The sequence below is a fragment of the Phragmites australis genome, chromosome 18 (genome assembly GCF_958298935.1).
Source record: "Phragmites australis chromosome 18, lpPhrAust1.1, whole genome shotgun sequence".
Lineage (NCBI taxonomy): Eukaryota > Viridiplantae > Streptophyta > Magnoliopsida > Poales > Poaceae > Phragmites > Phragmites australis.
The window spans coordinates 11,659,002-11,678,180 of NC_084938.1; the positions used below are offsets into that span (position 1 = coordinate 11,659,002).

At 40.8% G+C, this 19,179-nt stretch overlaps 1 protein-coding gene across 1 annotated transcript; it reads left to right on the plus strand.

The window, feature by feature from the left end:
- Positions 1-1,224: 1,224 nt before the first annotated feature.
- On the plus strand, positions 1,225-17,440 carry LOC133898774 (GBF-interacting protein 1-like). The gene is made up of 11 exons (XM_062339487.1): positions 1,225-1,680; positions 6,458-6,501; positions 7,447-7,552; positions 7,973-8,099; positions 9,328-9,656; positions 9,744-9,845; positions 10,676-11,069; positions 13,288-13,555; positions 14,173-14,331; positions 14,807-15,304; positions 16,633-17,440. The coding sequence occupies exons 1-11, from the start codon at positions 1,521-1,523 to the stop codon at positions 16,918-16,920; spliced, it is 2,475 nt and encodes an 824-aa protein (XP_062195471.1). The 5' UTR covers positions 1,225-1,520; the 3' UTR covers positions 16,921-17,440.
- Positions 17,441-19,179: the final 1,739 nt, after the last annotated feature.

Sequence of the window (19,179 nt, forward strand, 5' to 3'; positions counted from 1 at the left end):
TGTCTCTACCTTTCCCTTAAAGTGATCTAAGGTTTTATCGATCTCAAGTAACAAGTGGACCACAAGTTTTACGTCAGGGTATTGCTACCAACTAGAACGGTAAATGACTATGACATGAAGTGATTCAGAGATTCACAGAAAGAGCTATGGGTCGTAAGCAGTTATGGGAGGTGGCCTTCCCTAAATTCAAGGTTCACTTGCATGAATAGATTAGATCAAGGTATCTAAAGTATGACTAATTCGTGGCTATGAGGTAGACAAAGAGGTTCGCTTAGTTCCCTATCACCTAGTTGATTATTCCAAGATTACCTACAAATACACTATAACGATGCTATCAATATAATTAGATCTAAACACCACATTTACATCTACCCATACAAAAACATTTCTATCATGAGTAGATACCTCAAACAAGCACACATCACATAGATTGATATAAATCAAATCCTTGGATGGTATTGGGCATGTTTGACACAGCTCCTAGACCAGCTTTCAAAGTGGAATCCGTAGGAGCACCGCTAAACGACAGTTTGCAGTCTTTAGTTCCCAGAGTGATTATGTAGAAATGATTATTTGGAATAAACTAGATGCTACGAGCTTAAAAAAATAGTTTTATCTGATTCACTTTCATCACAAAATCATTTTCTTTATAGAGTTTATCCTAAAGAATCACTTTCAGCCACGTAATTACTTACCCATAAAATCACTTCTCATAGATAATTTGGATTAGAAGGAGCTCTACCAAAAATATCCATAGCCACCACCATCACTAGGTTATTTTTAATTAGTAGAGGTAGAGAATAGTAATATTGCACTCATCTCACACACATCGGGAAGCAAGATGGATGACTATGGTACCAGGGCGTTGTGTACCAGATGCAGAAAATTATAGAATATTTATGGTTTTACCACTCTTAAAATTGATGCTTCAGAATTTACCGCTCTACCCACATGTTAGTTACTCAAATGACCTCATTTGTCATTGGGATAGAGTGGCAAATCATGAAGGTTAATTTTAATACAGGGAAAAAAGTCTGAAATCCGCCGTAATGGCCATTGACGTTAGGATGGACTGTCGCAGGCACAAAGCAGGAATCGCCCAGCGACAGCGAGAGAAAGAAGCAGAACTGCAGAAGACCAGATCCTACAAGCAGGAAACCGCTATACGCCCGTTGCCCCTGTAGTGGAGATGCTGGCTGTATTGCGTGCTCCCAGTCCCAGACCCATACCTTCCTTCTCCCCTCCTCTTTTCCGCCTCCACCTCACCCCTTCTCTTCACCTCGAATCAAACACCCCCCCCCCCCCACAATCTCTCTCCCACTGCACCCTTTTTTCTCTCTCCCCTCGCCTCCCCCACCCAGCCACTCTTCATTTCCCTTCCCCTCGCCCGCTTCCAGACACGCTTCTTCGCGAATCTCTGTCGCCGCTCTCGCTCGCGATACGCACGGCCGCGCGCGTGAGGGCGAGGGTTCGGCGAGGCGGAGGACGAGGAGGAGGCAGCGGCCGCGGCGGCGAGGGAGATGGCGGCGGGCGGTAGGGTTTCGATTCCGGCGGGGGCGCGGCGCACGGTCACGGACATCAAGGAGATTGCCGGCGGGCACAGCGACGAGGAGGTCTACGCCATGCTCCGCGAGTGCAACATGGATCCCAACGAGACCGCGCAGAGGCTCCTCCTCCAAGGTTGGCTCCTCTACCCCCCTCTCTCCCTTTGCTCTCTGGATTTGGTCGCTTGATCTGGTTCCCTGGTCCGTGCGGCTGGAGCGAGTGTGGGTAGGGCGTTCAAGATTGCATTCATGGCGTGCCGTTCGATTCTCTCTATGCTTCTCGGCTCGATTCGACTTCCCCGAGGGTACAGAGAGGGTTGAGTGAGTCGGGGTGGGGTGGGGGTGTCATTTCAGGGTTTGTGGAATCCCCGGAGGTGGTTTGGGGCTGCTCGAGGGTATTGTGTCTGTGCCATTGTTCTGTTGGTGTCAATCGAGGAGGTTGATGTTCTTTTTTTCTTTTCTTTCCATAATGGCATGTGTCAAACCACTATGCAGTGACATTTGTCGGAAACAAACTTCGCAGTTGCACAAGTAGGAACTTAACAGTGATATATATGGAAAAGCCTCTTTTTTGCATTGCCTTTAGTAGCTCTGTAGCTGCTGTTGTGTTGGTGCCTTTAGGGTTTAAAATTATCAGGGTTTCAGGTTAGCATTTCAGTGAACAAATCTGATGTTGGAATTGCTGTGCAAAATCCTGCTATTTGTTGACATATGTGGTATATTTCTTCTACTAGGAGTAAGCTCACAAAATGCGATGCAGGTTCATCTGGTTACACTTGGTATTTGGATATGTTTAGGGATAATCTGTCTGCCCGAATGGGACCGGCTGGTGGTGGTAGTGAGGTGTAAACAACCAATTTGTTTGTATGAGGATAGATAACCTATCCATTTCTGTTATCAGTTTCTGTTTATTACTACTATGCAAGTTTGAGGGTGGGCCAAATGTGCGGGTCAAACGTGGCACCAGAGGCACAATATGTGTCGTAGTGGAGCTGGGTTGATCTACTGGCAGAGCCGGGGATGTGATGCCAGCCAAGTAAAAAGGTGGAGGCGAAGTGCTCTCTGTGGCAGAGCTTGACTAGTCTCTGCAGCATTCCAAGGTCTCGGTGTAGGCTGAATCCAACAACTATTGCTCAATGTACTGGGATATATGGCCTTTTTAGCAAAGTGGCATTCAACTAATATCTTTGATGTCCTCACTGTGATTTGATCTACAAGTCTACACAACTATATTTGCATGTTGACGCATGCTTGAACCATTAGATAAACATGTAGTTTGGTATTTGCAGAAGTAAAATGCTCATGTGAGATCTGCTAATGGTAATCTACCTAAACTATACTGGAGATCTGTTACATCTGCTGTTTTAGCATTGGAACCGGAATTGAGCTATATCATCCCATTGTGGGGCATGCATTTTTTGGTTTTTAGAGCTAATGTGGGCTTTATTTTGTTAGTTTTGTATAAACACTACTTCGCATAAAATATGTCTGGACATGCATTGCCCACGGTACAATATTTTGATTGATGTTCCATTCCACACCAGTACCCCACTAAGAAATAGTGTTTAGGCTATAGCTCTCCCTCATTTGATTATGACCAGTCCTAATTCTGGTATCAAACCAAATTTACCTTTCAACATCTTGAAAACAGGCAAATATCAAAATACAGTTAGCCTCCTGTGGCATCTCCATTCACTGCCAGTTTATGCATTTGTGCAGTGCCTTCCTTTGATGAGTCAACCATTTCTTCATTACATTTCGATCAGTTGTACTGTTAGTGTTATATACATTGTGATTTGGTTCTTGTAATGTTCTGTGGTCAACATCGAGGAATAGGATTGCGGAGAACATGATATTCAATTGAACAGGTGTGACAATTGTGTCACTGAATCAACAATTTTGTACTAAGATGTTCAATTCTTTTCTTAACTATTGTTGGATGAAGTACTGATGTTTTACCTGTCATGAATGATTTGGTACTACATCTCTCCGCTGCTTGTCTCATATTGTCACGCACTTGTTTTTTGTTTTGTTTTGGGGGATGACGATTCGATCCGTGATGTTGTATGGAGCTGAATGTTGGCCAACTAAAATGCGACATGTCCAACAGTTAAGTTTAGCAGAGATGCGTATGTTGCGATGGATTTGTGGCCATATAAGAAAGGATTGGACCCGAAATCTCTACTATCTTAAAAATACGAGTTGGTGATGGTCGTCGTTGTCATTCGTCCAACCTCTCTACACCAAGTCTTGGCGTCGACAAGTGGGCCCCACCTTGGTGGTGGTGATGTTCATCGTCTGTCCGGCCCTCCACTCACCTGATTTCGGCGCCGACAGGTGGACCCCGCAGCATAGCACCCCTACCACCACTTGCCGCTCGATCCTCTCGATCCCCCCTTGCTTAGTCGAACCTTCCACTCCGGGTGCCCGATGCCACCGCCTTCCTCCTCTTCCTCCCCACCGCACTTCTGACTGGAATTGCAGGCGGCGTGCGAATTCACTGGAGGGGGCGGCCATGGGAAGCAAGGGAAGGATGTGCTGCGCCATCACATCTCGTCTGGAGAAAGCGGCGGCTAGATTTGGTGGAGTCACTTGTGCGTGGAAGACATAGTCGGTTAGGCCCACGAGGACATAGTGAGAACCTGTAGGAGGCAGAGCGAGGCAGCTCACAACTGGGACGATGGTGTGCTTGGCATAAAGGTCACGAAATGAGGTGGCGAGGTGGGTCCCTCGGAGTAGCACTCCTATGCAGCCAGCCGAGGTGACGTGGGAGGCGAGCGGCTCGACGATGAGTAGCATGGCATAGAGGTTGACGAAGCACAGTTTGGCTATGTTGGAGGAGTAGCACACAACGTAGATCTGTCTGGTATGTCTGGTACCTTTCCTATCTCTCCTCAGATGCCATCTCCTCTCCATCAGATCCGTCCGTGCTCATGAGATCCATGTGCTTCTTACTAGCTTTGCTTAGCAATTCCATCGTATATAGTTTTCAAATTTGACTAGCTATTGGAAACGGGTGGTCGGATTTGCCTCGATTAGTAGCTTAGTTCGTCCACACCTAACCAAACAATAGCTAAGCAGGTGTTAGTAGTCCAGCCAGATCAATTTGGTCGATGACGTTGCCGTTGTCAGAGTGCGTCCAATGCCGGCTGGCATGCTGGAACTCTGTTAGCAAGCTGAATCAAGGCCAGGTGGGCTAGTAGGCTACTAAGTTGGATGTATGTATAAGAGGAAAATTTTCGAGATGGTGTTTTATGGGTTCGTGCAGCAAAGTGATTATTCGAGGCTTCGAGCTGGGGAGTGTGATGCCAATTATGGTCCTTATATTATTGTAATTTTTCTTTTACGCTTGCATAGTAACAAAATGCAAAATTTTCTTTCCCCTTTCTATGTATTTCTTCAAATTCTGCACCTGCTTCTGCAAAGACAAATTAATTAATTTTCTCTGGAGGCATTAGTAATGACAACAGATCAAAAAAGTTCATTCTACTTAGTTCTTTTGGAGCATTTCAAGTAATTTTGTAATTTTTATAGTATTAATTGATTTCGAAATGTGACTGAATATGTACATTGGATTTTTTTTCAAAAAAGGATTGGATTACATTAAAATTCCAATACAGTACATCCCCATTTGCAACGAGGACCCTGGAACAGAAAGAAAATACAAGGAGGTACACCAAGGTCCTCTTTGTCATCTTCTTGACGTTCGGCCTTCGTTGCACATCGTAGCACCACGAAGTAGAAGCCCGCCGACTGCCGGAGCCACTGTGAAAAGCTTGTCCAACATCAGTTGAGATACGTTATAGGGTAGGGGTAGCGCCAATTGAAGAAAAGCTTGTCTAATATCAGTTGAGATGATTTGGACATATCCAACGAAAGCCTGCAGAGTCATCCGTACATAGCGGGATACTAAAGCACGCTGGTAATGTGAAGAGAGGTAGGGTTGACCAAACTTAACATAGGAGGAGTCTGTAAAGAGAGATTTAAAGGAATGGAATATCCCCAAAGAAATATCCATGGATAGAAGCGCGTGGAAGTACTTTTTACTATTACTAGTACATTTATTTATTATTGTTTTATCATCATCTTTTTAGTTGGATCTTGTGGGTTTCATCTCTAGTCTACCCCAACTTGCTTGGGACAAAGGCTTTGTTGTTCTTGTTGGTTTTTTTGATTTTTTAGGAAGGGGGGGGGGATAATTGCAGCAGATTCGTTGTGCAATAGTTGCTATGCCATGAAGTGCTCCAATCCAAAGTGTTATGTTCTGCTCCATCTCAAAATTTGTGTCAAATATACTATACATGGGAGGATAGCCCCACTTGTTTGTCGCAAATAATGGATAAGTTAGAAACAAGCTTTTTTTTTGGATTTTCTCTGGTGATCTGATTAAATTAAAAGTAAGGGAAATTCAGAAAAAAATGTAAGATTGCAGTTTCCCTTGTATGTCCATGCACCACGCAGCCCCTAAGAAATGGTTAGGTTCTCTTTGCCATTTGTTTTTAGAGAACACCTCTTCTGGTGCTTTTGGGTATGCAAACCGTGTGATTGACGCTTTTAAGAACTGTAGCTATGACATGATACTAAAATTGGTAAGATTCTTCATAGTTTGTAGGGTTCCACCATTGTTTTTCCTTTGAACATGCATGCATAAAGACTTGAGCCCAGATTCTTCGTCGACTCCTCTACTGCCTACATATGTTTGAACCTTTGAATGTGCTTTTCGTATGTTACAATGCGATGGTCATAGGTTTTCGCTGTTATATTGGGTAAGTGTGATCAATGTAGAGTATTGGTCTGTCCTTGTGCTTTGTTTTATGCCGTATATTTGTCTCTGCATTCTTTTCCATATTTTGTTAATGAAATGTAATCTGTGTGGCTCTACATTGACTTGGTATGTCTATTTTAAATTTCAGATACCTTCCATGAGGTGAAAAGGAAGCGTGACAAGAAAAAGGAGGTAAGATGATCTTTCCATCCATCACTGGTCACATTTTTGTATGTTGGTAAAGCTGAAAAATATTGATCAGAAAGAATTGGCTTCTTGTTCGAGGCTAGGTTTAACAATGACATTTGGCCCATCATTCTCCTTCTTATAATCATTTTCAGAAATTTGTGTTACATGCTTTTTTGTGGTTTAATCATGTTATTTTGAGATGACTTAGGCGCTGTTTGGCATTGCCTGTGGATTATGAATTTTGATTATCTTGTGGTTGGGCCAGTGTCAGATAATTTGGTGTTTGGCTAGCTGTTTTCTCTCGTTCTGAAGGGGATATTGCTGTGTTCAAAATAACAATTAATATGGGCGTAGTTACCAAAGAAAATATTTACATTAGGGAAAATAGGAAGGATCAGTGGCCTGTTGAAATAATTTGTTAAAATATCCCCTGATTTGCCAAATATGTTGCTAGATCTATGTCTAACTGCTTTTCCACAGCAGTTTGAGAAGTAAGCACAACACAGCAACCTTAAGCGACCCTTATTCTGGTGCTTATACTCAAAAGCACTACTGTTAGAATTATGTGCCTGTTTAAATGGCGTGGGAAATGCTGATTCAATCCTTTGGCAGTAGATGTTTGAAGGGTGGTTTGCTAGAATATTACCGAAAGCAACACCCATTCTAATTACTTGTCAAATCTGAAACAATAAGTTAGACACTGAGAAGCATTGACCACAATTGTGAACGTAGGCAGTACTGATTAGAATAGGCTTTAACATGACTCTCACAGTGATCTTGTTCCAAACACATGCCAAGGCACATTTTAGTACATGTTGAGTTTGCTCGCTCTTATTTACATCATGTAACACATAAACGCGGATAGCACAATACTCTTTGATTCAGTTTGTAGTTGCAAGGTGTCCTGTATTAAATTTATTTCAACATCAATTTTATTTCTATCCACAGGGTAGCAAAGAACCATCGGACACTCGGTGGAGACCTGCCGTGCAGGGACGAGGTGGAAAGAGTGGTCGAGGGAACTATATTTCACGCAATTTGGCCAACTCTAATGGTAGTTTTACCTATCCTGCTGGTTTAAGATTCTTAGAAAAAAGCATTGGATTTTTATTCAAAAGGCATCTGGACTTTTGCTTTTACATAGACCACATGCTACCTCATTACACTTTGAAGACTATTTACCTCGTAAAAAAAGAAGACTACTTATGCCTCTATGTTTAGTTTTGTGAAATTTGGATGGCATAACATGCATATGTGGATGTCGAAAAATCCTGATTTCTGATTGCTATTTGGAGCTGCTTTTGGTACTATTTGACAAATGATCTTTCAAAACATGCGAAACCAGATCATTGATGTTAATTATTCTTCTGACATGCCATAGTCATAAAGTAAACTCATACACACTTTTGTGCTATTAAATGGCACAAAATGAATACCTTATCTATTTTAATATTTAAACTTTATCTCACTGAAGATCCTGCTGAACGAAGTGCTATTGCTGGAAAGGAGAATGGAATAAATCAGATCACGGAGAAAAGTAGTGGTTCTACTCCAACTATCAATACAAACATGGACACCAAAACTTCTTCCTCTGCGCCAAGGTATCCATGAGGAGCTGACTTTGTTATGATTTTGTCTTTATCAAATTCTTCTTGATTCTATTATGCCTATAAGTCATGGTCAAATGTTACTCAGAGTTTAGTTTTCCTTGTGTATGTTCCTTCTTGATCTTTATTTTGTGTAATTTTTCTTTTTACTATATGGTAAAGGATGCATATATAATCACAATTTAAGTAAAATTATACTAAGCCCCTAAACTAGTCCAGATTGTGCAATCAAACCCTCAGATTTTGTTTTTTATTAATTTGAGCCACTGAACTGTTTACTCTATGGCATGGCAAATTCGCAATCAAGTCTTTTAAATCTGATTTTGTTGCTTTGAACCCCTCTATTATCTGGATTTGTTCAATTAAGCCTCTTTACTGCTAAAAAACTGTCTCATTAGTACCTTTGACCCTTACTTTGAAGCTGCATACCTAATAGACAGATGTTAATTTGAGCGTAGGAGGATTGGCACCTGAAATTTAATAAAAATAATTAATTATTACATGGACTTGTTCATGTTCTTTGGATAAATAGTTTTCTAAAAAGTTACTTTATAAGTTCAGTAATAGTGTATCATCCTGTCTTTAGCAGTACAAAATTAATAAATTTTTATTTGTCACTAAAGTTTTTAATCTTGTGAGCAAAGGGTCTGATTAGATAAATTAAAATAATATAATGGCTAAAAGAAACAAAACTGAATAATTGAGGGGCTCGAATCCACACAAAATTACTTAAAGGGATTGGCTGCGCAAAATTAAACAGTTGATGGGCTTTAATTTTCGTGAAACAAGTTTTTGATGCGCTCAAATTGTTTGTGTTTGATGTGCTTTTGGTTGGTATATTGCTGATTTCCTTTAACGAATCAGCAAAGACATGTTCTCTTCAAATATAATATTTTAACATTATTACAGGAAACAACTAAATTTACAATCATTTATTTTCAAGCTGTATTTTTATTTCCTTCTTCTGTTGCTCTGGACTTCATTGTCATATAAATGGAGTTTGCTGATTAGCAAAAATTGGTTCATGTTTGTGTGCGTTGTGTTCCGAAAAAAGGGAATCACTGTGAATGATTTTCAGTATCAATTCAGTTTTTTTATCACTGTGGTGAATTCCTCCTTTTTAATGCACTGGTCAATTTATGGATGTAGATTTTAACTGCCCCTACATTTATCTCATTAGTAAATACAATTGAACTTTCTAACTTTATTACTTCAATAACAGTTTACCAAGTGGTCTTTCCAATGGTCCATCTCAACTGGTTGATCCTGCTGCGGTGGTAGTGACAAATTCTAGTGCTGTTGGCGATGCGATAAAGTCTGATTCAACAGCCTTGGTTGATATGAAAGGTGGTCTTCCATCTGAGGGTGTAGTCACAGTTGTAGGTCCAAATGCACCGCAATCACTGAAATCAGCATCAGCTTCAGATCCTGTGCTTGTATGTTCCATCAATTTTCACAACTATGGTGATGTTGGTGCTCCCAGACAAGCTGTGGGAAGCAAGATGTCAGTAGAACATAAGGTGGGCCATGATTTACCAGCAGACAATAAAGGTACGTTACAATTCAGTTGGAGTGTTGCTCTGTAGTTTAAGCAAACATTTAGATATTTGATACGAACTGTTTTTTATACACTGTTAGGTTCCTCACAACAATCTGGCTCATCATCATTTGGACGGTCTGGTAGTAGACCATCTTCTAGCTATAGTAGTCGGTCACAACAGTCATTTGGATCCCAAAAAGGTATTGACCATACCCCAAACCTTTCATGTTATTTTCGTAGTACATGTTGAAGTGTCCTTTTGTCATGTAAAATTAGCACGCCATGCTTGATTCATACTTCTTATCCTGCTTGGCGAGTAGGTGTCCTTTTAGTTTAGGGGTATCAAGTGGCCATACAATGTGTTCTAAAGTATACTCGAATTTGGGCTGAATATGCTAAGTAAAAAATGTTTTGACATGATGTGAATTTAGAAATAACTAGTGTATAATAGTCTAACCTGGCATTCCACTACGTTTGTCTTTTTGTTGATCTGTGAGAGCGGCATGTTGATAATGTTGGACATAACTTTCTTATTTTAACGGTCTTGTCCTTTTATCGAGCATTTGGAGCAAAATGATAGTATTTTAGTGGAAAATACTTGCTGCAGTACCCAATGTCAATAAAGTTCAGGATCAAAACATTATTAAGCTGGTACTGATTTTTGGCTGCTACATATGAAGTCCTTGAAGACTGGTAAAAGGAAATTAGCCTGGATTTTATACAATTTTAAGTCCTGAACTCAGTGCTGCCCGGTCATTGTCTGTGGCTGTGGATCTGGCTAGTGCTAGTTTTCAAAACCTTGCTTGCTTCTACTAAAGTAGATAAATATCTATCTAAATGTCTGGAGTTATTTGAAAAAGGTGTGTTATTTGTGCCACTGCTTGCTGAGAGAGCTGTTCAATTGCTATTTCACTTTTTGAGTCTGAAAAATTATGGTTGTTAAATTTTACACTGTTTTCAATCAAATATGGTAGTTTTTTATGCTGCCTTCTTTTTCTTTTTTCTGAATATCTTGTTTTTTGTCATTTAGTTATGCCAAATAAAGAATGGAAACCAAAACCAACAAGAACAACTGCTTCCCAAGCAACCGAAAATGCTATCATACCTAATGATGTACCTTTGGCTGCTGACACGGTTCCCCAATCAGCTCCAATATCAAATTCAGTTAGCAAGGAAAATCTGTTGAAGGTGGAGAAAAGCTTGAATGATCTGCAGTTATCAGATAAGCAGCATGTGATAATTCCAGATCACCTTCAGGTTTCTGAGTCAGAAAAATACGGCCTTAGTTTTGGAAGCTTCAACGCCGGTTTTCAGCAGACTTTGAGCTCTTCAGATCCTGAATGTGCAAAGAGCTCTTTTCTACCTGAATATGATTCATTTCAGGAATTGAGTGGCATTGATGATGAGCCTCAATCAATGCCAAGGTTAGTTTTAACTCCTTTTCTCTTGACTTTTTTAGACCTATATCATCATGACATGCTATTAAGCTGTTATTGGGTAATTTTTGGCAGCATCAGTAATCGGTTTTATCTCATTTCTTGTAGTTTGATGATTGGTTTGTAAAGTACTGCATTACACTATTATGATTACTAATGTGCTGCTATATCCCATGGTAGAATTGTTTTGCTTACGACTTGGTTCGTTTAGCGCTACTATTTTAGTTTAGTTCCTGAGGCTTTAACCCTGCCTTCTCATCTCAAAAAATATATCTAGCTTATTTTACATTGGTGATATTTGAAGTCCATTGACACATTTTTATTTAGTTTTACCTGCACGAACATGGCACACCCTCATGGGTGCTGAACTTTTACTTGATTGCATGCCATTCATTTGTCCAATTCATGCTGTGGAAGTTCAAGCAAACTAAATTGCATTGGTTTGTATATTAGTACTATGATATTCAATTCTTAAGCATGATCCAAAATGTATTTTCTTTTTTACATAGCGATGTTTAGGTATTTAGAAGGCATATCTATCTCTGCTTCCTTGATACTAGACCTGATCATGGGTAGCTCGGCCTGACAAACCTGCCTAAAAAACCGGGTCGGGTCGGGCTTGTACTTCAGGCTTGGGTTGAGTCATGTTTAGCAGCCTGAAGCATTCCTTGGGCCAGGCTCGGGCTTCAGTTTGTGCAAATAGGGTAGCTCGGCCTGACCTGACTGACGACTGTTGCACCAAAAATGGAAATACTCCGCATTCCCGTGAAGGCCCAGCCCAACTAACATCTCCTAGACGTAGCTGCCATATATAAGCGCTAGCCACATTCTGCCCTAACCCTATTTCTCTGTGGGCTCCTAGAAAAAATTCCCCGCTCGACACTAAATGGCTGTGGTGGCTGTTGCAGCCCATCGCGTCGCTTGCGCTCGATCCTGGTGACCTCGCCCAACCATGACTGCGGCTCGATCCGTGCTGCTCCCTCCCGTCCCGTTGCAAGTCCTGCAGATCTAGCCGTCATCCTCTTAGCCTTCTGCAGTTCCTGCCTGCTGTTGCCTTGGATCTGCGAGTCCACGTCTTCCAGCATGGCGTCTTCCACATCTTCACCGGATGTTAGCCTCTGTGCGGCATCGTCCCCTATCAGCTGCGTCACAAGGACTCATCGGCAGTCGTCTCCACCAAGCATCAGCCTCTGTGGCCCCGTGTGGTGTGCTCTCATCAAATCGACACGTCACAGGCTCACAGCGATGCAGCCGTGAAAGTGCCTATGCAATGTTTTGCTCCTGAGAATTACCTATGCCTCTTGCATTGTCACTTAATGCTTGGGGATTTTTGTTGTCTTTTGATCATATCTGTATGTTGTTGCTTGGCTACTTGCACATGTGTTTATTTCTGCAGAGCTAATGTTATGCTTTGTTGATTGAAAGGTGTGCATTCTGATCTGTAAAAAACAGTAAAACAAGGTATGGGTTGATGATTTTGTGGTATGCGTTGGGTTTTTGGGTTGGTCTATGGGCTTCTGGTATTCTTGTTGGGTGGTCTCGGGCTTGAAATGTGTTTTGCATCGGGCCTCAGGCAGCTTCAGGCTTGAACTATTTGTTTTGCATTGGATCTCGGATGGGCTCAGGCTTAAAGATTTCTGGTCGGGTTTTTTGGAAACCGGCCTGAAACCCAGCTGACCCAAGGTTTGATCAGGTCTACTTGATGCTATACTTGGGTTATTAATAAGTTTTGTTGTTGAAACTTCATGCTGTTTAGTTTCCAGGATACTACATTGTATCAGATATTATATTCATGTTAATTTGCTTTTGCGAAGCTATATTGTCTTTCCGCATACTTATGTTTTATTAGATTATCGATGTTTTCTCGTAGTTTCCTGCAGAATATATCTGAGGTTTATTAGATAAACTAGAGTGATGCCTAGTTCCATGTAATTGTGTGTTTACATCTTTTTTGCTATTACAAGGCACACACACACACCACATGTGAGTGTGCCCCCTACCACAAGCCTAGAAACACGCATCACTATGAGCACGTGCTTAAAACATTGAGCAAATTTACGTGAGCAGGTCGTCGAAGTATGATTCCACCCACATGGTGTGTTTGATATCCAAAATTGTTGTTCTAGCGTAAATCGTACAGTTACAAAGTTTGTGATACTTATCAACTGTATTTGTTCTTAGTCTTTTATTTCTTATCAAACTGCAGAGATCAAAGTTCATCCTCTACTGCGCAAGAGGAAGCTGTCCATGTTCCTCAGCAACTACCTTCTACAAAGCTAGAAAACTATTCACCCTCAGCAGTGGAGAATTCCTCTATTTCCTCTACAGAATTGGACCAACGTAGGGATGATTCAGCTACTTCGAGGCTTCCCCAATCTACGGTAGTTCATACTGCACCATCTTACTCGGCATTTGGATTGGCACCACAATCACATGGGGATCAGATTACGATGATAGAAAAGTCCGAATCTCTGGTATGTGGTGCTAATCTTTCACTAGATGCCGCTAAACTTCTGTGGCCTGCATATTTTGGCTTTCATTTGATGGGAAAAATGTTTTGATACCACCATTTTGATTTCTATTATTTTACAGTAATAATATCAAAATGAAGATCACATCATTTAGTATTTTACTAATAACACTGCCAGTCTTGTTGGCCAAATATCTTAACCAATAGTAGAAGCTACTAAATGCTGATCTGTACTCAAATATCTTATTCTGGTAAAACTAGAGAAGTTGTTGGAATCATGAAAACTTGATACAGGCATTATAGGGGCCTTAGAGTTTACTTTCTCATGCCTCTCATTGCTGCGGAACATAATGACGTATTACTCTTTAGTTTTTTGATCAATGGCAACAGTAACCATGCTAGCAACAGAAAAATGTGGCCAAAAACTTGCTTAACTTGTGTCGTTTGGTTTACATGTCACAAAGTGTTGTCTGCAACACATTACACCTAAAGAACTTGAGGGTGTCAACCAAACAGACCATTGTCTATTGGTTCTTATAACAAGGAGGTACAATTATAGTTTATCTGCATAGAGTGATCCTGCTACAGCCCTGACTTACATCACTGTAAAATCATGTACAGGTACAGAAGCCAACTAATTTTGCTACGAGTTACTGTATACAATTGTACCAACCTACAGCTGATGCTGACGAGCTTTTGTCCCCATCTCTTGTTGCTGAAGCTGCTAGCAAGTACGGGAGTATTCCTGTCCTTCCTGCTCAAACTGGTCAGGATCAAGAGGTTTGCATCTCAAGTACTCAACTCTGCATCACCACCAAGGCATTGTTTTGTCTGTCTGTTGGTATTTGAAACTTAGCCTATTCTTGATAATTTCCACCACAGTTTTCAGCATGACATCTCAAGACCAACTAAGGTGGCTGCAATTTTAGCTCAATTGTCGCACTTATACAGAGTTTTGAATATTTAAAGTTACTTTGTGTAGCTACCAGACAAAATTTGTCTGGTGGAGTACACTTATTTGCTATCACCTGATCTTGCTTCATTCAAATATCACGCTGTTATAAAGCTGTGATGTGTCAATGTTGGTGTTGGCTGTTGAAAAAATGTCTGAACTTTTTTTTATCTTTATAGTATTCATTGCCCATTGGCTAGGTCGCACATGGTTGATAAATTTTTTGTTCGATCAAGTTCATATCTAGTGTATCAGGAAAAATATTATCCTTTCCTATTTATTTATTTCTGTTAATTACTACAGGGAAATAACTCCCCAATGCTTGCTTCATCTGTTTCTGCTTCAGTTGCTGCCCCATCTGCTGGAGTTATACCGACTTCAATTGCTATCCCTCAACAGTCCGTTCCTGTATTTCGCCAATCTTTGGGTGTTCATCTACCACATTTTCCAACAAATTATGTCCCATATAATCAGTACATTTCACCATTTTTTATCCCACCTCCTACACTTCACCCTTTTTTAGGCAATGCCACATTTCTTCAGCCACCTTCAACTGGGGCCATGTACCCAGCTCCTGGAAGTGCAGGAGTTCTGCCTGTTAAATACTCAGTTCCGTCATTCAAGCCTGGTGCTAACGTTGGGAGCCAGGCATCTGTTGGAGTTCCTGGTGCCTATGGAACATATGGTTCTAGTCCATCAGTCTACACTAATAACACAACTGTGTCATCTGGAAATCCAGTGGAGAATGTTGATGTTGCTTCATCTCAGTTAAAGGAGAACATCTATATTGCTGGGCACCAGGTATTTACTTTTGTTTCTATATACAAAATGTATGCCGTCTTAAGTTATTTAATATATCTGTAATATACTTGTTCTAGAATTTCAGAACCTTCTGTTTTTCTTATCTAGTACTGTAGAATATCATATATAATTTTAATTTGCAGAGAGCTTCGAAATAAGGTGACTAACTGATAAGGACAAAAATATTAGTGTTGTTTCATGACTAAATTTATGTTGATTCTTTCTGGAAACATAAATCTCTGGGAATCTAATTTAAAAATAAGGACATCACTGTGGATTACATTAGCTGTTAGGGTGAGATCCTCTACCATCCAGCTTGGCCATTATTTATTTCTTTGACCCAAGATCAAAACCATGCCAAACTCCCTTACAAAACCAGACTCTTGACAAAAAACAATCTGAAACTGTCTGTATCTATACAGTACCGTATTGCACGTAGTGCTATTCTGGTACTAACATTTTGGGTTAAAACTACATACTTTATAAATAAGAGAGATATTTGAATAAAGCTACATGACATTTACATAGGAAGCTACATGAAATAATAGCACCACCTATCATTGTTAAGGCTTGCTAGACTAACGAACTTTGAAAATAGAAGGCTGCATAAAATAATTGTAGTGCTTATAATTTATAGGGCCTTCTGGCTGTGACAACTGACAACAATTGTTATGCTATTGTGGTACTAACATTTTGGGCTGAAACATTGAAACTACATGCTTCAAGAATAGGAGAAATATTTGAATAAAGCTACAGAACATTAAAAATAGGAAGCTGCATGAAATAATTGCACCCCTTATCATTGTTAGGGCTTGCTGGATTAGTGAACTTTGAAAATTGAAAGGTGCATAAAGTATATTGTAGCGTTTATAATATTTTTGGGGATTTCAGGAAGTTCTTTCGGTGGTATCCTACCAGATTCGTTCTCAATAAGGACAGTGCTAAAAAAGTCAAAGGAAAAACCCCACTATGCCCCCTAATCATATTTATCCGCTTCACAACCTGAACTACTTTTGATCCCAGTTCATCCTTTGAACCTCCAATTTTAGGATAACATATGTACCTGGGAGGTTGGGACCACTTGGTTGTACACATCATTGATCCAATTTGCGTGTTTATACTGTTTGTTCCATTTGCGTTTTGTGTTTTTCCCACCTAGTTTGCTAGTTTACCGTTTTTCCCAGACTGGCCTGCTGGCTTACCAATCTGTGTATGACAACTGTTTGAACCAACTCACAATCATATAACTTTGGTTACGCTTCTTTTGAACCTGTGTACCTATGCTTTCTGTCAAATTTGTTACTTAGTGGATGCTAATTGTCTACCAGACTGAAGGCTCCACACTATGGGTTCCTGCACCTGGACGTGATATTTCTGGTCTCCAGGCCAATTCCTACTATGGTCGCCCCCCTCGGGGACAGCAGGTAACATTTGCGCCTCAAGCTGGCCATGGTCCTTTTGGAGGGATCTACCACCCAGCACACACTGTGACAGGAGCTGCTGTTCATCCACTGCTCCAGCCACCACACACCATGGCTGGGGCAGTTGAAATAGTGGGAGCACCTGGCAGTGTTTACCAGCAGCCACAAGGTCAGATGAATTGGGCAAATTACTGATAGGTTACGACGAAGTGCTTTTTTTGAGTGTCCATAACGATGCATTTGTCTGGGTGTTTCAAGTTTCAACATGGATGGGCTTGATCGGGAGTGTATATATGTTCTCAGCATGGCTGACCAGCAGGGGAGGGTTGCGGATCCCAGAAGCTTACACATTGTTGTGGCTGCGGTTCTATTTGTAGCAGATACTGGCCATGAAGTTTGGTTGAGTTTGTCTGCTCAGGTTCCTTGCTGTGGCCTTTCTAATATAATTTTAGCCTCTCCTGCCCCTCCATTTAAAATTGCTGCAAGAAGCATGAGTTTTTCCCCTCTTATCTCGTGATGTTATAGAGATTACTTCAAATTAATGAAATCGAGCCAGTAGATTTTCATTCTTTCCGCTGCTTACGTGTAAATTAAATTTTGGTACTGCGAGAATGTGTAACAACTGTTGTACTTGGTGTAAACAAGTGGTACAAATACACTCAGTTGCGGACTCGCAGCTAACTACAATTAAGTGCTTTGAATGACTTACAGAACACCTTTGTTGTTTTCCTGTAGTCCTAGCTTAGTGAATAGGTCATTATACGGCAGCATAATTTTTCTTTTTTAAAATCAGTGCCAACTTCTTTCTTTCGGGTGGAGCATACATGTTATGGTCACATGGTCACCCTTCGATGCGAGAAAAACGGCAAGCTTGGACTCGTTGCTTGTTCATGGTATCACACCCGTAACTCTTGCCTGCTGAAGGGCACAATAACTCATTTATACACCGAGTATCTACTTTAGAAAACATAGCTCTAATAAATGATGCAACTAGATACTGCTACATCTATCTATTTAGAACCAAAGATGAAGCGCTAGAATGTTTTAAAACCTACAAGGCTGGGTGAAAAATCAATTAGAGAGGAAGACTAAATGTTTAAGATCTGATAGAGAAGGAGTGTATCTTTCCAACTTATTTTTTTAAATACTAAGAAAATGAGATCTTTTATCAGACCACCGCCTCTTACTCTGCCCAGTCAAACGAAGAACTTAATTATATACGACTTAATTAATTATTTGTTATAAAGTTCTGGTATGTCGGATATAAGGTGGGGAAAGTTAGTTTTTATAGTATGCTATGCTCTCAATTGGGTGCTTCGATGCAACCGTGGGGAGTTACCATATGAAGGATTTAGAGAAAAGAAGCTAAATATTTCTCATCTTCGGACTTGGGGCTGCCTTGCAAATGTTAATTTGCCATCATCGAAGGGAAAAAAAAAAGCTAGGACCAAAAATCGTTGATTGCATTTTTCTTAGGTACGATGCTAATAGTGCAACCTACAGATTTCTAGTGATAAAATCTGAGACAAGCAAAGTCGCTACAAATGTCATTATGGAGTCTCGTGATGAGACATTATTTGAGGACATCTTTCATATGAGAGGAAATGAGATAATAGCTCCAGATAGCTCGCACAAGCCTTATTCTATTCCTTCTAGTGTGTATAATCCCACTCCTGATTTAGAGTTGAGGAGTAAGAGATAACAGACTTAAAAGTCGTTGGACGATGATTATGTCAACTATCTTGTGGATACGTCACTTGATGCAGAGTACAAGGGAGAACCAGTCCGTAGTGACATGGAATCCATGGAACTTGGGAAATAACTGATCTCCTAGTGGGGTGCAAGACAGTGGGTGTAAATGTATCTTCAAGAGGAAAAGAAGGCCTGACGGTACTAAACAAGCAATTTGATTTATTTTGCTAGGTAAATTTGAAGCATAACATAGGAAAATTGATACAAAATGGAAAAGTAAATCAATAGAGTAGATGAGGGAGCGAGAAGTTTGGGGGCTGCAGTGCCACGCTCGGTGATGCACAACCAGCCTCCTTCGACACCTGTAGTTTCACCCACTTCTACAGGATTCCTGAGATGTCGCTGCCAAAAATCTTGTTCAGCTTTACCCCCTCAGGCGGTGACAAACCACCTCCATCGCCACTGCTATTCCCTGCCAAGCACACCCACCAGCCGAGTTGCCTACACGGTGGTGGGGGTGGCATCGATGGAGACTGCGGCGATGGCTTTATGGTAGGGTCGCCTACCACTGTGGAGGACGCGATCATGACGAAGGAGGCAGAAGAGGCCACAGGGGACACAAGAACTGATGGGAACATCACTCCTTCAAATATGTGCAACACTAATGTTTCCCCTGCTAACATATAAGAGCCAATTACAAGAGCACCTGCATGACAATTCAATCACAATGTGAACTCATTCCTTACTGTTCATACTTTCTTG

Excerpts from the sequence above, each read along its gene's own strand:
- LOC133898774 (XM_062339487.1), top strand. The coding sequence starts at position 1,521 with ATGGCGGCGGGCGGTAGGGTTTCGATTCCGGCGGGGGCGCGGCGCACG. Across the intron at positions 9,846-10,675 it reads GTCATTTGGATCCCAAAAAG|TTATGCCAAATAAAGAATGG; the intron begins GTATTGACCATA and ends TTTGTCATTTAG. Across the intron at positions 14,332-14,806 it reads AAACTGGTCAGGATCAAGAG|GGAAATAACTCCCCAATGCT; the intron begins GTTTGCATCTCA and ends TAATTACTACAG.